An 18,692-nucleotide genomic window follows, 5' to 3' on the forward strand; every position below is an offset into this window, starting at 1 on the left:
AAGTACATTTTGGTTATGCGGAGCTTGTAGGCCAAAAGCCAGGAGATCTTGGTGAGAGGGGATTGGATTTTTTTTTCTGATGATTGTATTTGGAATTTTGTTATTGCAAGATAAGTTTCCTGTTGAGTAAATTTGTATGTATGTTTATTACTTCAATATGGGAAGATTCAAAAAAGAATTTAAGTAGACCAGTTTCATTTTACTGTGTTTTATTGCTTGTTTGCAAAATATGGGAGGCTTGCTCTGGGTTTATCTGTAAAATTCAGATAAAATGTGCCCTTGTTAATTAGAACGGTGATGTCTAGTTTTAGTACATATAATATTCCCATCCTAAAATATGATTACATATGTTTATGATATAAGTGAATTGCACATAAAACCTTGGGTAGGTTTCTTAAACCTTTTGCAGAATTTTTACGTTTCGTGAGTCAAGCATGTAACTAACCCTGAGTTACTGAGTTTGGGTACTAAGGACTGAACTTAAAATTTGAAATTGAAGGTATTCTCTTCCCCTTCAGCCTTAACTTCAAACCGGATTCTTTTATTTCAGTTGTTTTCAGACTGTAAAGTGTTTCTGTGGCAGTGTCTTGGTGAGTCCGGACTGGAGTGAGGGTGGAAGGCAGGACTAGGGGGAGAGGAGACTGAAAAGATAGATTCTAGGTTCCCCACTCTCACTGAATCAGAATGTTTCTCTTTTGTCTATTTTATGCATTTGGCTTTCATGTAAGATGTTTGAGGAAAGAGTGCTGGTTAAAAAACAAAAAGTTCACTGTTGCCATATGTCTCATGGCTGGATTTTGAGGAAGGAGGTCGTGTTGGTCTCCAAGCTGCAGTTCTTGTGACCAGATGTAGGCTTCTTTGACCCGTAAATTTGGATGCTAGTACGGGCTAATCTCTGATTTTCCCGATGTTTTATTGCCACCTGTGTTGGGCTCATAGTACCTGACTTTATTTTATTTTTGAGATATTCAAGTTAAACTTCACTGAAATCACATGACAAAACTAGGACATGATGAAAGATTACTGACAGAAGGGAAACATGGACAAATCACTTGACTCATATTTGAGTGACATTGAATGCAAGTGTTGAACTCAGGACTCACCATTGCTGAAAATTAAAAAAAAAAAAAAAGGAAACCACAACACCGTACTACATGGCTTTCTCATGTAGGCCACTGTTAGAAAAAAATTTGGATGACCTTGAGCTAAGCTCTTTCCTTTTGCTTCTCCATTCCATTTATAGCTTTATTTACTTAGGATATCTGAGTTGAGAAGAGAGCTCAGAGATAGATCATGTAAGCATTTGTTTAGGGGTACAGATCAGAGTTCGAAAACTTTTATGAAATATTTGTAAACATTCACATAGTAAAATACAGCAGTAGAAAGAATGAAGAAGCTCTTTATGGACTCATGAGAATGATTGTCAAGATATATTGTTACATAATAAAAATAAGATATAGAACAGTATGTATCTACTATGCTACTATTTATGTAGGGGGTAAAGTGTGTGTGTGTGGGTGTGTGTGCAGGTTATTTCTAAAGGATACTCTAGAAACTAGTAACTTCTGTTGCCTTCTGGGAGGCAACTGGGTAGCAGCTGGAGGACAAGGGTGAGAAGGAGACTCTTCTGTTTGTAGTCTATGATACTTTTTAAAACTCTTAAATCGTACCAACAATACCTGTCTCCCAAAACAAAACAAAACAAACACCACCACCAACAAAACTCCCACATGTTGGCTTTTCGCCTTCTGCCTGGAGCAAGTATAGGTGTATAGGAGGCTGCCCACGTGGTTTTAATGTGCGGTCCTACTGAGCATCTCAGCTCCTCAGAGTATTAGTTCACTGCTTGCCGAGAAAGCATCAAAGCATCACAGAAAACACTAGCTTCTCTCCTTTTTGCCACTGACAGTTTTGTGATGTTGGAGAAGTTATTGGATTTCTCTGTGCTTCAGAGTCCAGATCTGTAAAATCACTGTTAGTTGGGTAATCTCAAAACCTCTCAATTCTTAGATTTTCTGACTTGCATGACGTGGGCCTTGGGAGGGAGCAGGCAGGAAACAGTCTGGGGAGACAGCTGGTTCTGTCTTCTGACTCTTCCCTTGACCTACAAAAGGAAAAGTGAAATGAGTAGTAAGGATGGTATGTATGTTTATTTAAAATATTTCCGTGTTACATAGTACCACATAAAATTTTAAAAGTTTTTTCTCTGTTTCATTTTAAGATGAAATTGAATGATAATTCTCTAGAAAACTTTATTTTCTAAGCCTAGCTGGGTAAAGAGTTTATTGACTAAAATGGGGAAATTGGATCAAGTTGGCACACTGAACTTTTTTGAATTTTCTGTCTTCCCAAATCCCTTAAAATGATAGAAACAAAGACAACTAAAACTTTACTAAGACATAAAATCTTAAATGTTTGGGGATTGTACACACACAAACACACAGTTGTCCCTCGGTGTTGGGGGTGAGGCTTGGTTCCAGGACCCCCAGTGAATACCAAAATCCCCCGATGCTCAAGTCCCTTTGTAAAATGGCATAGTATTTGTATACATGTAACCTGTGCACATAGTCCTGTATACTTTAAATCATCTCTAGATTACTTACAATACCTAATACAATGTAAATGCTATGTAAATAGTTGCTATACTGTATTGTTTAGGGAATAATGACAAGAAAAAAAAGTGTGTACATGTTCAGTACAGATGCAGCCATCATAGGCCTTTCCATCTGTGGTTCGTTGAATCTGTGGCTGCAGAACCTGTGGACACAGGGGGCTTACTGTACTATAATTTTTATCTTAATTATGTATATAAGTAATTCCTATCCTAAAAAATATGTACAGATGTGTGTGTGTGTGTGTGTGTGTGTGTGTGTGTATAATCTTATGGGAATTTTACGTATTTTTATATGTAATTAAGATAGGAATTATATATGTTCTACACATATTTTTTCCATCATATATATAATATTCCCCATTATATATACATAAAATATTCCCATCTTAATTATACATATATTTTATTTCCCATCCTAAAACATAAACATATATAATCATGTTTTAGGATGAGAATACTCAATAGTATAAAGGTATCTGTTGTTCTCCCTTTAGTCAGTCTGTGAATTCATTTGTATGTTCTCATCCAGAGTTTTTTATGGAGCCTAACCAAGCTGGCTCTGAAATTTATGTGAAAGAGAAAACCTGCTGGAATAGCTCTGAAGCCTTTCAAAGTAGCAGCAACTAAGCACAGTGAGGGGAAGCTTGCCCTACTAGATATAAAGTCTCATAATGTTTGTAATAACTTAAAAAGTGTGGCATCCCCCTAGGAAAAGACAAGCAATCAAATTAGTGAGTCTAGAATCCTGGATATGTGGAGATATACTTTATAATAAAGGTGACTTTTCTTTTTCTTTTGTTGTTTTTTGCTGAGGAAGATTTACCCTGAGCTAACATTTGTTGCCAATCTTCCCCTTTTTGCTCGAGGAAGATTGTCCCTGAACTGACATCTGTGCCACTTCTCCTCTACTTTGCATGTGGGATGCTGCCACAGCGTGGCCTGACAAGTGATGTGTAGGGCTGTGCCTGGGATCTGAACCCGTGAACTCTGGGCTGCCAAAGCGGAGTGTACGGACTTGACCACTACACATTGGGCCAGCCTCCCTCTCTCTCTTTCTCTTTCTTTTTTAAATATTTTAAAAAATTGAGCTAACATTGGTTTATAACATTATATAAGTTTTTCTTTATGAACTATTTCAGGCCCATAGAAACTTGCAGATAGTAGTATAACAAATGTCCGTGTACCTACCATCTGTGTTTCAGAAAACTTAGTATTATATCATACTTGCTTCAGTTTTTCTTTTAAGAAATAAAGTATTAAAGATTGTACCCCTCCCCTAGATCATTTTCCTTCCTTCCTTAGATGTAACTACATATTATCCTAAAGTAGACGTATATCTTATGTATGTTTATGCTTTTATTTGTTTATTTATTTTTTTTTTTGAGGAAGATTAGCCCTGAGCTAACTGCTGCCAATCTTCCTCTTTTTGCTGAGGAAGACTGGCCCTGAGCTAACATCCATGCCCATCTTCCTCTACTTTATACGTGGGATGCCTACCACAGCATGGCTTTTGCCAAGCGGTGCTGTGTCCGCACCCAGGATCTGAACCGGCCAACCCCGGGCTGCTGAGAAGCTGAACGTGCAAACGTAACTGCTGTGCCACTGGGCCAGCGCCTGTTTATGCTTTTATTATGTGTATATATAAATAATATATAGTGTTATTTTCTGTATTTCTACCATATGTTAGCATTATTTTGTAAATTGCTCTCACTCAACTTTACTTTTTTTGAGGTTTATATGTTTTGAAACATATAGCTGGAGTTTATTCATTACAACTGCTGTATGATATTGTATCATATGAAAATACCACATTATGGAATTTAGGTTGTCTTCAAATTTGTCTATTGCATTGCTGTGATAAATATCCTTTTGTATGTAAGTATGTGAGTTTTTCTAGGGCATATACTGAAATTTCTGGGTTGTAATGAGGATGGCATTTCCGATCACTGTTGGGAGGAAGACATGTACAATAAGGGTTTTGTTGGGATAATTAACTATTAGTTAGTAAAGAAAATAAAACTAGACCCCTAGTTTACCATGTTTTAGAAAAAAATTTTAGGTGATTAAGGAGCTAAATGTGGAAAATAAATAAAACTAAGAAGTTAAGAGGAGAATGTAGAAGAATATTTTTTTAATTTAGAGTAGAGAAAGTAAAGATTAAACAAGTTATGAATTCTGGAAGAAAATGTCACATAAAGGTGGAAAAGGGATTAATGTTCAGAATGCACAAGAGCTTTTCATTTTCCAGACATACATGAGCAAAACCCCCCATGATCTCCTCTTGCCCGTTCTCAGGCCTTGCCTTCTTCCACTTTCTCCCTCACTCTCTTTAAGCCTCCTTGCTTTGCTTTAGGGCTTCTGTAGTTTCTCTCTATGGAGTGTTCTTGTCTCTTCAAGGCTGCCTAGCTCTTTTTTCTCATCTTTCAAGCTTTGGCACAAAAGTCATCTTAGAATAAAATTTATTACCCAAGCTGGGACAGTCCTGAGAAGGAAATCGACCGTAATTAATAATTACACTGGGACAATAACTGTAAATTGGTCTGTTTCAGGAAATCAGGGTGTATGGTCATCCCAGCTAAGATTGGCTTTCTTACGATCATCCCATCGGAACTGTCTCCCTTCCCCCTCTTCTCCCATCCTGTTTTATTTATAGCACTTTGTCATACTGTTTCCTGATTATTTGTTTATTGTCTATGTCACCTCCCAATAAGATGGCATATCTTGGTCACCATTTTATGCCAATGTTTAGAACAGTATTGGTACATAGTGGTGTACTTCTCAATAAATATTTGTTGGGAATACGACATTTCTGCCTTTGTTCTTAAAATCTTGTGACGATATGACACACGTGAAAAATGAGATAATAGTGGTATGCACAAATCATACTTTTATAAAATAAAATATTCTCATTTATATAGACTTTCTGTGGCATACTGTACATAAAATTTCCCATTAGCTAAACTTTTTTAATAACAATTTTCTTAGCTCTTGTACTGGATATTAAGGACACTTCCCTAAGAAACATTCTCAGGCATTCATCTTTGAGTATCTCTGTATTGAACAACCAAATGAATTCCTAGAAGTGGAATTGCTATGGTAGAGGATATGGGTATTTGTAATATTCTGTGTTGGTCATTTGGAAAATATTAATTCATTGAGTTATGCAGATATTTCAAATATTGGCACATTTCATTATGTAATATCAAAAACTCACCTGTCATTATCATCACCAATCTCGCTGGAAATGCGTTTAAATGTAGGGAAGCTGTTAAGCTCCTCATGGCAGATACAAGTTTTCCCCAAATTCTGATTTTCACAGATATTGACACTTGTTTTCCTTGAAGTGATAGGCTCACTTTTTTCTTCCTTGAGAGCTTTCCCATCCCCATTCCCTTCCTAGGCTATCATTTTGGGGCAGAATCATTTAATAAAGACAATATTTCCTCCACACAAATCCTTACCTTATAAATACTCATGAATCCTTTTAACAACTGACTTTTTCACCGCCCAAAAATTTACAACCACAGATTTTATTTTTGTAAAATATAATATTTGTGTCTCAGACATTTATTGAGCAGTTCCTATGTGCCAGGTACCATGCTTAAATTTTATATACATGTTTTTACGTTATATAGCTAGTGATATTATTTGTGATATATTCAAGAGCCTTTTTTAAGTTAAAGGAAAAGACCCATTAATGTTTTTCAAACCTCAGTAACTTCTTAGAATACAGGAGAGAAAGCTTTTACTGGTAATTGTGGTTTTATTTGTGTAGCTATAGTTATAATTTATTGGAAGTACACCTGATGCTTTAGTTCTTATCAGTGCTCTTTTCCTATTCTGTTTAGGTGGTTTCCTAGAAACATGATTGTTTGTTGGACTTGATCTCACAGCCTGGTGAGGACTTCTTTACTGATAATGTCAAGTTCAGGTTATCCTCCCAACCAAGGAGCATTCAGCACAGAACAAAGTCGTTATCCTCCTCACTCTGTTCAGTACACCTTTCCAAGCACCCGTCACCAGCAGGTAAGGAACAAATGCCATGCAAATTGCATGTGTAGTATTTTGTGTTTTTCTTTACTTTTCCTATTTAATATATTTGTTGGTCAGAAGCCAAATGTAATTGTTTTATATATATATATATATATATATATATATTTTTTTTTTTTTTAATTTTATATATATGTGTGTAACTATATATATATTTTTTGGCTTGAGGAAGATTAGCCCTGAGCTAAAATCTGTGGCAGTCTTCCTCTACTTTATATGTGGGTCGTCCCCACAGCATGGCTGATAAGTGGAGTGGGTTTGCTCCTGGGATCTGAACCTGTGAACCCAGGCTGCCAAAGCACAGCATGCTGAACTTACTTACTAGTTTTTACTACTATGTTTTTAATGGGAAGAACCATTCTCTAAGGTGGTGAACCAAAGCTTGGGGATTAATTCTCTCTTCATACTATGGCTTTATGCTAGACTTCGGGGGTGACCTTGTCTCTGCTTTTGATTGTAGTAGTTGTTGATAGAAAAGTATCAGTTGCAGAGAGTTTCTAGGTTCAGACCACTGTTTATGCTCCAAGTTCTGGCTGAGTATTGAAATGGCCAGGTAACTTGGTCTCTCTTGAGTGATGGCCAGGATAGGGCCTCTACCTTCTTGAGAGATTTGATGGCAGGAAGATGAGTTTGTATGATTGATTCACCTTACAAAAAATAAAATATAAGGTTAAGTTATCAGCTCAGAGAGGGACAGGGGTTTAAGAAATTTGAAGAAAAGGGGCAGGCCCGGTGGCGCAGTGGTTAAGTTCTCATGTTCTGCTTCTTGGTGGCCCGGGGTTCACTGGTTCGGATCCCAGGTGTGGACGTGGCATCGCTTGGCAAAAGCCATGCTGTAGTGGGTGTCCCACCTATAAAGCAGAGGAAGATGGACATGGATGTTAGCTCAGGGCCAGTCTTCCTCAGCAAAAAGAGGAGGATTGGTAGCAGTTAGCTCAGGGCTAATCTTCCTCAAAAAAAAAAAATTTGAAGAAAAAATGGAGGAAAGGGATGAAGTGGTTATCTCAGAGAAAAAGAAAGCAAATTTACCAGCAAAATATAGTTGAGTACTCCTGGATACTACTAAGGACTCCTTTGAAATGTGGTCGTGATTACTGAGTGAGAAAGGACATCCTTACCTTGTTCCTGTTTAGGGAAACATTTAATCTTTTGCCGTTGAGTATAATACTAGTTGCATGTTTTGTAGATGCTCTTTTTCAGTTGAAGAAGTTTCTGTTGCTAGGTTGAGAATTTTTATCATACTTGGGTGTTGAATTTTGGTTGCATATCCTCCCTGCCTCAGTGCCGTTCATCTGATTACTAATTTCCTAGATTGTTGTTGCTGCTGCTTTTTTTAAATCATCTTTGAGGTTTAGTTTATATAATAAAATTTTATTATGTGTGTACATTTTGACAGATTCATATATGCATAAAACCCCACCAAAATGAAGATATAGAGCATTTCTGTCACCCCAGAAAGTTCCTTTGTACTCCATCCAGGTCAATTCTTCTCTTCCACTCTCCACAAACTTGAGCTCCCAAGAAACCACTGATCTGCTTTCTGTCATAATAGATTTATCTTGAGTTTCAAATGAACTCTTTTATCTATGACTTCTTTTGCTTCCCATAATATTTTTAAGATTTATCTACATTCTGGTACGTATCAGTAGTTAATTTCTTTTTATTGCTGGGTGTATATATACCACAATTTGTTTATCTAGTCACCTATTCCAGTTTTTGGTTATTACAAATACAATTATTTAGAAAACGTGTATCTATGTGTTTGTTTTATCTAGATTATATAAAAAAGTATTGCCTTATTTTCTTAACAGTATCCTTTGGAGAGCATATGTTTTTAATTTTTATCAAGTCTAGTTTATTAATTTTTGTCTTTTACATTTCTTCCTTTTTGTTCATATTTAAGAAGCTTTTGCCAAACTCAAGATCACTAAGATTTTCTCCTATGTTTTTTTCCTATATGTTTTGTAATTTTAGGTTTTACATTTAAGTCTATGACCTATTTTGAATTAAATTTTGTTTATGATATGAGGTAAGGGTTGAGATCATTGTTTTGCATGTGGCTATTCAATTGTTCTAGAAACCATTTGTTGAAAAGGTTATTCTTTTCCCCCTGAATTTGGTACTTTGGTACTTTCACTGAAAATCAATTGACCATATATCTGCTAATGTATTTCTGTTCTCTCTCTAATGTTCCATTGATATGTTTTGTCTGTCTTTACCTCACATCTGTGTGACTTTCTTTGTAAACAAACGTTTAATCATTTAATAAAGCACTTCACAGTGTCTTGATTATTATAGCTTTGAAATAAGTTGAAATTAAGTAGTGTGATTCCTTCCTGACTTGTTGTTTGAATACTCTAGATCCTTAGTATTTCTATATACATATGTTTTAGGGTCAGCTTGTCAGTTTCTACAAAAAAGTTTGCTGGGATTTTGATTGGGATTGTCTTGAATTTAGAGATTAATTTGGGAGAGAATTGAGATCTTAACAACTTTGAATCTTCCCATCCATGAACCTGGTATGTCTCTCTGTTTATTTAGGACTTCATTAATTTTTCTCAGTAACGTTTTATAGTTTTTGGTGTACAGGTCATGTACATCTTTTGTTATATTTGTTCCTAAATATTTCTTACTTTTTTTTTTTTTAAAGATCTTATTTTTTCCTTTTTCTCCCCAAAGCCCCCCGGTACATAGTTGTATATTCTTCGTTGTAGTCCTTCTAGTTGTGGCATGTGGGACGCTGCCTCAGCGTGGCTTGATGAGCAGTGCCATGTCCACGCCCAGGATTCGAACCAACGAAACACTGGTCCGCCTGCAGTGGAGCACGCGAACTTAACCACTCGGTCACAGGGCCAGCACCTATTTCTTACTTTTGATGCTATTGAAATAGTATTGCTTTTTGAATGTTCAGTTTTCAGTTGTTCATTGCTACTATGGATATTGATCTTGTATCCTACAACCTTACTTATTACTACTAGTTGCTTTTTTATGGGTTCCACAGGATTTTTTATGTAGTTGATTGTATAATCTGAGAATAAAGACAGTTTTATTTCTGCCTTTCCAAACTGGATGGCTTTTCTCCTTCTTCCTCATTGTACTGGCTAGAATCACGAGTACAGTATTGAATAGAAGGGGTGGGAGTGGACATTTTTCCCTTGTTTCTGATCATAAGAGGAAAGCATTTGGTCTTTCACCATTAAGAATATTGTTATCTTGGGAAATGTTCCCTCCTTCTGTATTTTCTTAAAGAGTTTGTGTAGGATTGATATTTTTTCTTCCTTAGGTGTTTGATAGAATTTATCAGTGGAGCATCTGGGTCTGGAATTTTCTTTGTGGGAAGAATGTAAATTATGAACTCAATTTTTTTTTTTTTTTTAGGAAGATTAGCCCTGAGCTAACTGCTGCCAATCCTTCTCTTTTTGCTGAGGAAGACTGGCCCTGAGCTAACATCCATGTCCATCTTCCTCTACTTTATATATGGGATGCCTGCCACAGCATGGCTTTTGCCAGGTGGTGCCATGTCCGCACCTGGGATCCAAACCGGTGAACCTGGGGCCGCTGAGAAGCGGAATGTGCAAACTTAACCGCTCCACCACTGGGCTGGCCCCCCCTGTTTTTCTTTTTAAGATTGGCACCTGAGCTAACAACTGTTGCCAATCTTCCTTTTTTTTTTTCCTGCCTTTTCTTCCCAAATCCCCTCAGTACATAGTTGTATATTTTAGTTGTGGGTCCTTCTAGTTGTGGCATGTGGGACGCTGCCTCAGCATAGCCTAATGAGTGTTGCCATGTCCGCGCCCAGGATCCAAACCAGTGAAACCCTGAGCTGCTGAAGCGGAGTGCACAAACTTAACCGCTTGGCCACGGGCAGGCTCCCTCACTTTCTTTAATAGTTATAATTCAGATTCTTTATTTTTTCTTGAGTCATTTTCGGTAAATTTTGTTGTTCAAGATATTAAATTTATTGACATAAATTGTCATATATTCCCTTATCATTTCAGTGTCTTTGAGATCTGTTGTGATGGCATGTCTCATGTTGATAAGTGAGTTTTCCCCCCCTTTTTTCTTTATTAATGTACCTAGAGGTTTATCAATTTAATAGATTCTTTTTTTGAAGAACTAGCTTTGGTTTCATCCATTTTCACTATTTTTTTCTATTCCCCTTATTTCTGCTCCATATTACTTTCTTCCTTCTTTTATTGCCCACATATACAGTCATCTGTTGGTGTTTACAGGGGTTTGGTCAAGCACCCCTGTGGATACCAAACTCCTCAGATGGTCAAGCCCCTTATATAAAATGGTATAGTATTTGCATATAACCTATGCACATCCTCCTGTATACTTTAAATCCTCTCTAGATTACTTATAATATCTTAAACAGTGTAAATGCTGTGTAAAAAGTTGTTATACTCTTGTTTAGGGAATAATGATAAGGAAAAAAAAAGCCTGTACATGTTCAGGATAGACACCAGCATTGTAGGCCTTTCGATCTGCAGTTGATTGAACCTGCAGATGCAGATTCTTCCATGGATATGGAGGGCTGACTGTACAGGCATACCTTGTTTTATTGTGCTTCGCGTTTTTCTTTTAAGATTGGCACCTGAGCTAACTGTTGCCAGTCTTATTTATTTATTTTTTCCTGCTTTCTCTCCACAAATCCCCCCAGTACATAGTACTTAGCTGTATATTTTAGTTGTGGGTCCTTCTAGTTGTGGCATGTGGGACGCCGCCTCAATGTGGCCTGATGAACAGTGCCATGTCTGTGCCCGGGATCTGAATCTGCGAAACCCTGGGCTGCCAAAGCAGAGTGCGCAGACCTAACCGCTCGGCCCCGGGGCCGGCCCCTATTGTGCTTCACTTTATTGTGCTTTGCAGATACTGCGTTTTTTACAAGATCTGCCTGCAGCAAAAAGATTATGACTTGCTGAAGGGTCAAATGATGGTTAGCTTTTTTTAGTGATAAAGTATTTTTTAATTAAGGTATGTATCTTTTTCTTTTAGACATAATGCTATTGCACACTTAATAGATTATAGTACAGTGTAAACATAACTGTGTGTGTGTGTGAGGAAGATTTGCCCTGAGCTAACATCCATTGCCAACCCTCCTCTCTTTGTGCTTGAGGAAGATTAGCCATGAGCTGACATCTCTGGCAATCCTCCTCTACTTTTTTGGAGTGTGGGATGCCTCCATAGCACGGCTGATGAGTGGAGTAGGTTCGCACGGGGATCCGAACCTGCAAACCCGTGCCACCGAAGCAGAGCTCACAGGCCTTGAAGCACTCGGCCACGGGGGCTGGCCCATAAACATAACTTTTATATGCACTGGGGAACCAAAAACTTCGTGTGCCTTGCTTTATTGTGACATTTGCTTTATTGCAGTGGTTGAGAATCAAACTCGCAGTATCTCTGAGCTATGTCTGTATACAGTTTCTGACGCCTTTCACTCCTTTGTATATATTCAGATTTCCTTTTGATACCATTTACTTTTTTCCTGAAGGATGTCATTTCTCTTAGTGCAGAACCTTTGGTAGTGAACTCTCTCAGCTTTTATTTACCTGAAAAAGTTTGTTTCAACTTCATTTTTGAAAAATACTTTCATTGGATACAGAATTCTAGGTTGACGATTATTTTCTTTTAGCACTTTAAAAGACGCCATTTATTGTGTTCTGGCGTGTATGGTTTCTGACTAGAAGTCTTTGGTCATTCTTATCTTTGTTTGTTTGTATATGTGTCTCCCCCCCCCCCATGGTTACTTTCTGTGATTTTTCTCTTTATTACTGGTTTCCAGAAATTTGATTGTCATGTGCCTTTGTTGTGCTTTTTGAATGTTTATGTTATTGTTTGTGGTATTCAGTGAGCTTCCTGCTCCTGTGGATTTTTAATTTTCATAAAATTTGGGCAATCTTTGGCCACTCTTTTTTTTTTTTTTTTTTTAAGATTTTATTTTTTCCTTTTTCTCCCCAAAGCCCCCCGGTACATAGTTGTGTATTCTTCGTTGTGGGTTCTTCTAGTTGTGGCATGTGGGACGCTGCCTCAGCGTGGTCTGATGAGCAGTGCCATGTCCGCGCCCAGGATTCGAACTAACGAAACACTGGGCCACCTGCAGCGGAGCGCGCGAACTTAACCACTCGGCCATGGGGCCAGCCCCAGGCCACTCTTTTTTCAGCTATCTTTTTCTGTCTCCTCTACTCCTAGTTGCCTTCTGAGACAACAGTTACTCATATTTCATATTATCCTAGAGGTCACCGGACCTCTATTCATTTTATTCTGTTTTTTATCCATTTGTTTCATTTTGCTATGACTTCATGTTCAGTGATCTTTTCTTCTCTAGTTTCCAACCTATTGTTAATTTCATCCAGTGAAATTTTCATTGCAGACATTGGAGTTTTCATTTTTGATTGGAATATGAACATTGCAAATTTTATACTTTTTAATGCTGGCTTTCGTTGTATTCCTTTCAAGAAAGTTGGATTCCTTCTGTTAGATGGTTAAGTTACTTTTGAAGTTTAGTTTTAAATGTTTTTTCTTTTTTTAGATTGGCACCTGAGCTAACCTCTGTTGCCAAGCCTTTTTTTTTTCTTTCTTCTTGGCAAAGCCCCCTGGTACATAGTTGTATATTCTAGCTGGGAGTGCCTCTGGTTGTGCTATGTAGGATGCTGCCTTAGCATGGCCTGACAGGCGGTGCCATGTCTGTGCCCAGGATCCGAACCAGTGAAACCCTGGGTCACTGAAGCAGAGTGTACAAACTTAACCTCTTGGCTATGGGGTCGGCCCCTAGTTTTAAATTCTTGTAGGGCAGATCTCGAGTAGTCTTTATTTTAGGTCTAATTTATCCTCCACTTTGAAACTTCTCTCTTTTAGGGTATCTATGAATGTCCCTTGTATTCAGTGAGGTTTCTTCCCTCTGGCTAGAGGAAGTTTGATTGAGTCTGCATCTGTGTGAGCTCTGGGAATTGTTTGTTTTATAGTTCCTCCTGATTGTTCTTTCATCAGAAGTTGTTCTTAGCCCAACCGTAGCCCAAGACTTGGCTGTGCTTCCCTATGCGTTGACAGATTAGATTCAGCCAAAGACTTATGGGAACCCAAATTCAGGTTTCAGGAAATCTTTCTCTCTGGAAGTCTGTGGAAATTCTGTCTGTCTGTCTTTCTCAAACTAGCATGGTTGCTGCTTCAGTGAACAAGATTGTGGGGCACCGTTTGGATTCCCTTCCCAGGGATGCAGTTTGGAAATTGCCTCCAGGCAGAAAGCGTGGGGTATGGTGAGACTCATCCTATTTGTGTCATTATTCTCAGAGATCAAGTCCTGTGCAGCCTCTTGTCCAATGTCTGAAAATAGTTCCTACATGTTGTCCAACTTTTTAGCTGTTTGCTATGGGAATGTAATTGTGGACAGTGTTACCTGCTCATAGCTGGAAGCTGAGTGCACTGTTGTTTCTTGTATTTCACTCCTTGCTCTTAATTTGTCTTGCTGGGTGCATACATGCTTTAGAAATTCTTTCAGAGAGAGTCTCTGGTTGGTAAATTTTCTGAGTGCTTGAATTCTAAAAAGTTTGAAGTCCTAAAACTTACATGATGGTTTGGTTATTAAATTTACAGGTTCAAGGTGTTTTCCTCTGAACTGGGGATGTTCTTTGTTTCCTTCTGTTCAGTGTTGCTGAGAGAAGTCTGCTTTTATTATGATCATTGTTACTTTGTAGGAGACCTATCTTTTATTTCTTATGACTTGTAGTAAAGTTTTCTCTTTATCCTTGGTTTTCTAAACTTTTCTTCTGTCCAGTGTGGATTAATTTTTAAAATACAGCCAACTTTTCTCCTAGGCCCTTTTTCATCTGAGGACTTGGTCTTTTCCAGCTTCTGAGAGATCCTGTTCTATTATTTCTTAGACTATTGTTTCTCACCTGTGGATTTTAGAACTTTTACTCTAGCTACCATTTTTAACTTTTCTCCTACAGTTTCTATATTTGTGTGCTTTACTCTGTTCTGAGAGAATCCCTCAGTTTTCTCTTAGCTTTCATTTGCCCTTCACCTGTGTCTGTTCTACTCTTGTTTAATTTCAATGATCAACTCTTTAATTTCTTTAATTGCTATTTGATTCTTTTTGAGTCCTTTTTTGCTTAATCTTTTTTTGATTTCTTTGGATGTAAATTCTTTATTTTTTGAGTTTTGGTGCTCTTTTTAAAATTTTTAAGTGTTTTTGTCTTTCCTTCAATGTTTTTTCTTGGTTATATTTTCAACTTTGTAGCTGTTATTTTTTCTTACACTATGTATGAATTATGTTTCACTGTTATCTCATTATAGTGAAAGGCTCTGGACCTCTTATCTACCCCATGTTTTGGTCTGGACAGCTCAATTTTATCTGTTTTTGGTTGACATATAATTCATATAACATACATTTTTACCTTTTTCTCTTTTTTTTGCTGGGAAAGTTTTGCCCTTAGCTAATGCCTGTTGCTAATCTTCCTCTTTTTTTTCATTTTCCTCCCCAAAGCCCCAGTACATACTTGTATATTCTAGTTGTAAGTCCTTCTAGTTCTTCTGTGTGAGCGTCTGCTACAGCATGGCTACTGACAGATGAGTGGTGGGGTTCCGTGCCTGGGAACCAAACCTGGGCTGCCAGAGTGGAGTGTGCTGAACTTTAACCACTAGGCCATCAGGGCTGGCTCAAATTTTACCATTTTAAACTGTATAATATAGTGGGTTTTAGTATATTCATTCTGTTGGGCAACTATTACCATTATCTAATTCCAGAACTTTTCCATCACCCAAAATGAAACTCTATATCTAATAGTTGTTAATCCCAGTTCCCCTCTTCCCTCCATCCCCTGGGAACTACTACTCTTACTTTCTGTCTCTATTGATTTACCTCTTACAGACATTACATATCAATGGAATCATATAATATGTGGCCTTTTATGTCTGTTTTTTTGTTTTTACTTAGCATTATGTTTTCTAAGTTTATCTATGTTGTAGCATGGATTAGTACTTCATTACTTTTTAAGGCTGAATCATATTCTATTGTATAGATATACCACATTTTATTTATCCATTAATGAGTCAGGAGACATTTGGATTCTTTCTACCTTTTGGCTATTGTGAATAACTCAGTTTTGAAAACTTGTGTATAAATTTTTGTGTGTAGACATATGTTTTAATTACCTTGTATATATATACCTAGGAGTGGAGTTCTGGGTTATTTGGTAATTCTGTGTTTGACTATTTCTTTATGATTGTTAGCATTAATAGCTTTATTTTGTAAAGAAGCTTTTGCCTTTTCAACAAAAAGATGACAAAAGAAAAGTAGGAAAATAAACATGAAAACACCCACCAAGAATGATGGAAAACTTTAACCCTTAACTAGCAGGTTGATTCTCTGGACTTTTTTTTTTTTTTTAAGATTTTATTTTTTTCCTTTTTCTCCCCAAAGCCCCCTGGTACATAGTTGTATATTCTTTGTTGTGGGTTCTTCTAGTTGTGGCATGTGGGACACCGCCCCAGTGTGGTTTGATGAGCAGTGTCATGTCCGCACCCAGGATTCAAACCAACGAAACACTGGGCCACCTGCAGTAGAGTGCACGAACTTAACCACTCGGCCACAGGGCCAGCCCCAGGACTTCTGTTTTTTTCATTTGTAAACATGCATGGATTTAACTTGATGGCTTCTGTGACCCTTCCACTTTACTCATTTTGAATTTAAGATTAGAATACTTTTTAGGATTTCTTGTTGAACACAGTTTGAGATCTTACTACATGGAAAATATAGATTGGGAGTTATTGTAATACATTATTAGAAGAATGAATCAAAGTAGTTTGACCATGAAGTTTTATTTTGACTTGTTTTGAATGATATACAGTTAAAATGTGGATTGTTTGGGGTTTTAGACTTAGATCAGTGAATGACTGGAATCATCATTGCTGTTACTTTGCATACTTAGTGGCTCGTGACTGCCTTTGTGCATTTACATGGTTTGATTCTGTGATGCTTTTCACTTTTTGGTTAATAATTAATTTACAATTATTTTAATTCTAGGACTTTGCAGTCCCTGATTATCGTTCTTCTCATCTTGAAGTCAGTCAGGCATCACAGCTTTTGCAGCAGCAGCAGCAACAACAGCTTCGCAGACGACCTTCCTTGCTTTCAGAATTTCACCCAGGTTCTGACAGGTAATGAGGTTTCTTTTATGTTTCCATCTAGGACTGAACTTGTCAAGTATATGTATACTCTTTTTTTTTTAATCCATTCATCAATTGATGGATATTTGAGTTGTTTTCACTGTTGACTATTATGAATAATGCTGCTATGTACATTTGTGTACAAATTTTTGTGTGGCCATTTATTTTTCTTTCTCTTGGTAATATACCTAGGAATAGAATTGCTGGATCATATGGTAGTTCTCTGTTTGCTGTTTGAGAAACTACCAGACTTTTTCCAAAGTGGCCACACCGTCCTACTGGTATTCGTTTTTAAAAGGCAAATACATTATCGGGCTGGCCCCGTGGCTGAGTGGTTAAGTTCGCGCGCTTCGCTGCAGGCGACCCAGTGTTTCGTCAGTTCGAATCCTGGGCGCGGACATGGCACTGCTCATCAAACCATGCTGAGGCGGCATCCCGCATGCCACAACTAAAAGGACCCACAACTAAGAATATACAACTATGGACTGGGGGACTTTGGGGAGAAAAAGGAAAAAATAAAATGTTTAAAAAAAAAAAAGGCAAATACATTAATTTAAAATGCAAATTTAGTGCTTAGCTCCACCAGGACTCCCACTATAAAACAGTATATTTTCAATAAAGATTTTCATAGTTCATTTAAATTTTTTTGGAATTTTAAATGTTAAATATATATTTACTTATTTATGCATGAGTAATTTTGTTCCCCGAAAAAGGATTGGCAAACTGAAATGGGAAATAGTCTGATTTCTGGATGGAAAGAGAACTTTCCATACTCAGTGTTTTTCTTAACTGTCCTGTGCCCTGGCTGCCTTAGGCTCTTCTCCAGCACTGGGTGTACTTCACTTTCTAGCTTTGGTAAATCTCACAGGCAGAGTGGCTGGAGGTAAAATGTAATGCTTGGAATTTAGCTTTTGTAGGTTGTGTCCTCAACAATGGTACCCAGTTGAGGGGACAACTGAGGGCTGAAATCCAGCTTGGGCATTTTGCCAGGCCCTGTGCACCAGAGGGTTGCATCTTCTTATAGAAATTTCACACAAACTCTTCGTACAGGCCAGCAGTGGCCCTGGTTCTAAGTGTTGTATTGAGGGGCTTGGCCTTAAACCTAATGCCGGATGCTTGTTTTCGATAGATTGCCTCTGGCTGCCCTATGGAGGACGAATGTGAGGTGGATAGAGTAAAAGCAGAGAGAACATGTAACAGACCTGTAAGAGAAAGAGAGAATATGGGCGTAAGACAGGGCAATGCAATCAAGATTGAGAGGAGGCAGATTTGAGTAAGTTAGGAGATAAGGCTGCCAAGACCTGGCAGTTGGCAAAGGTGAGGGAGGAGACCTGGATGAATCCCAGCTTTCTAGCTTGTTGGATGACAGTTAGTTTCATCAACTGTGATAGAGATTAAGGATAGAGCAGCAAGGATAAGACAACTTGAGTTTGGTACGAATTAAGTTTGAGGGACCTGCGAAACATCCAGGTGGAGTTGTCTCTATCATGCTTGGGGGAGGGTCTGGGTTTAGGAAACAGATTGGTATATGCAATCTGGGAAGTGTGGAAATTGCAAACAGCAATAGTTTAAAGATAAATCTGGAGGATCCCCAAAGATTGAGAGACAGAAGCTTCTGAAGGAGAGAGAAAGAGAAAGAAAAATGATTAAAACAGTAGTCTTCGAACTTGTTACTTGCATATTCCTCAAAAGAATTTTGAAAAGCTGTATTCTACCTAGTATAAGTTGAAATCTAAAATTTTTCATAATAAGTTTAAAAGATGGATATAATTTATGTTGAAAGTATTGACATTTTAGAACAAAACTGCTGTAGTATACTTTTAAAGCTATCTGATGGAATCTAAATACCATAGTGATTTAA

General features: G+C 37.6%; 1 protein-coding gene across 44 annotated transcripts in view; it reads left to right on the forward strand.

Moving 5' to 3' along the window:
* Positions 1–18,692, forward strand: part of NCOR1 (nuclear receptor corepressor 1) — a 155,809-nt gene that overhangs the window by 11,521 nt on the left and 125,596 nt on the right. For all 44 annotated transcript variants that reach the window (XM_070563467.1, XM_070563469.1, XM_070563459.1 and 41 more), the window contains exons 2-3: positions 6,463–6,640; positions 16,689–16,822. In XM_070563467.1, coding sequence (XP_070419568.1) covers positions 6,533–6,640; positions 16,689–16,822 — 242 coding nt within the window. In that variant the 5' untranslated portion in view covers positions 6,463–6,532. The remainder of the gene's footprint in view (positions 1–6,462; positions 6,641–16,688; positions 16,823–18,692) is intronic.

This window comes from Equus przewalskii, chromosome 10 (assembly GCF_037783145.1).
Source record: "Equus przewalskii isolate Varuska chromosome 10, EquPr2, whole genome shotgun sequence".
NCBI classification, from domain to species: Eukaryota; Metazoa; Chordata; class Mammalia; order Perissodactyla; family Equidae; genus Equus; species Equus przewalskii.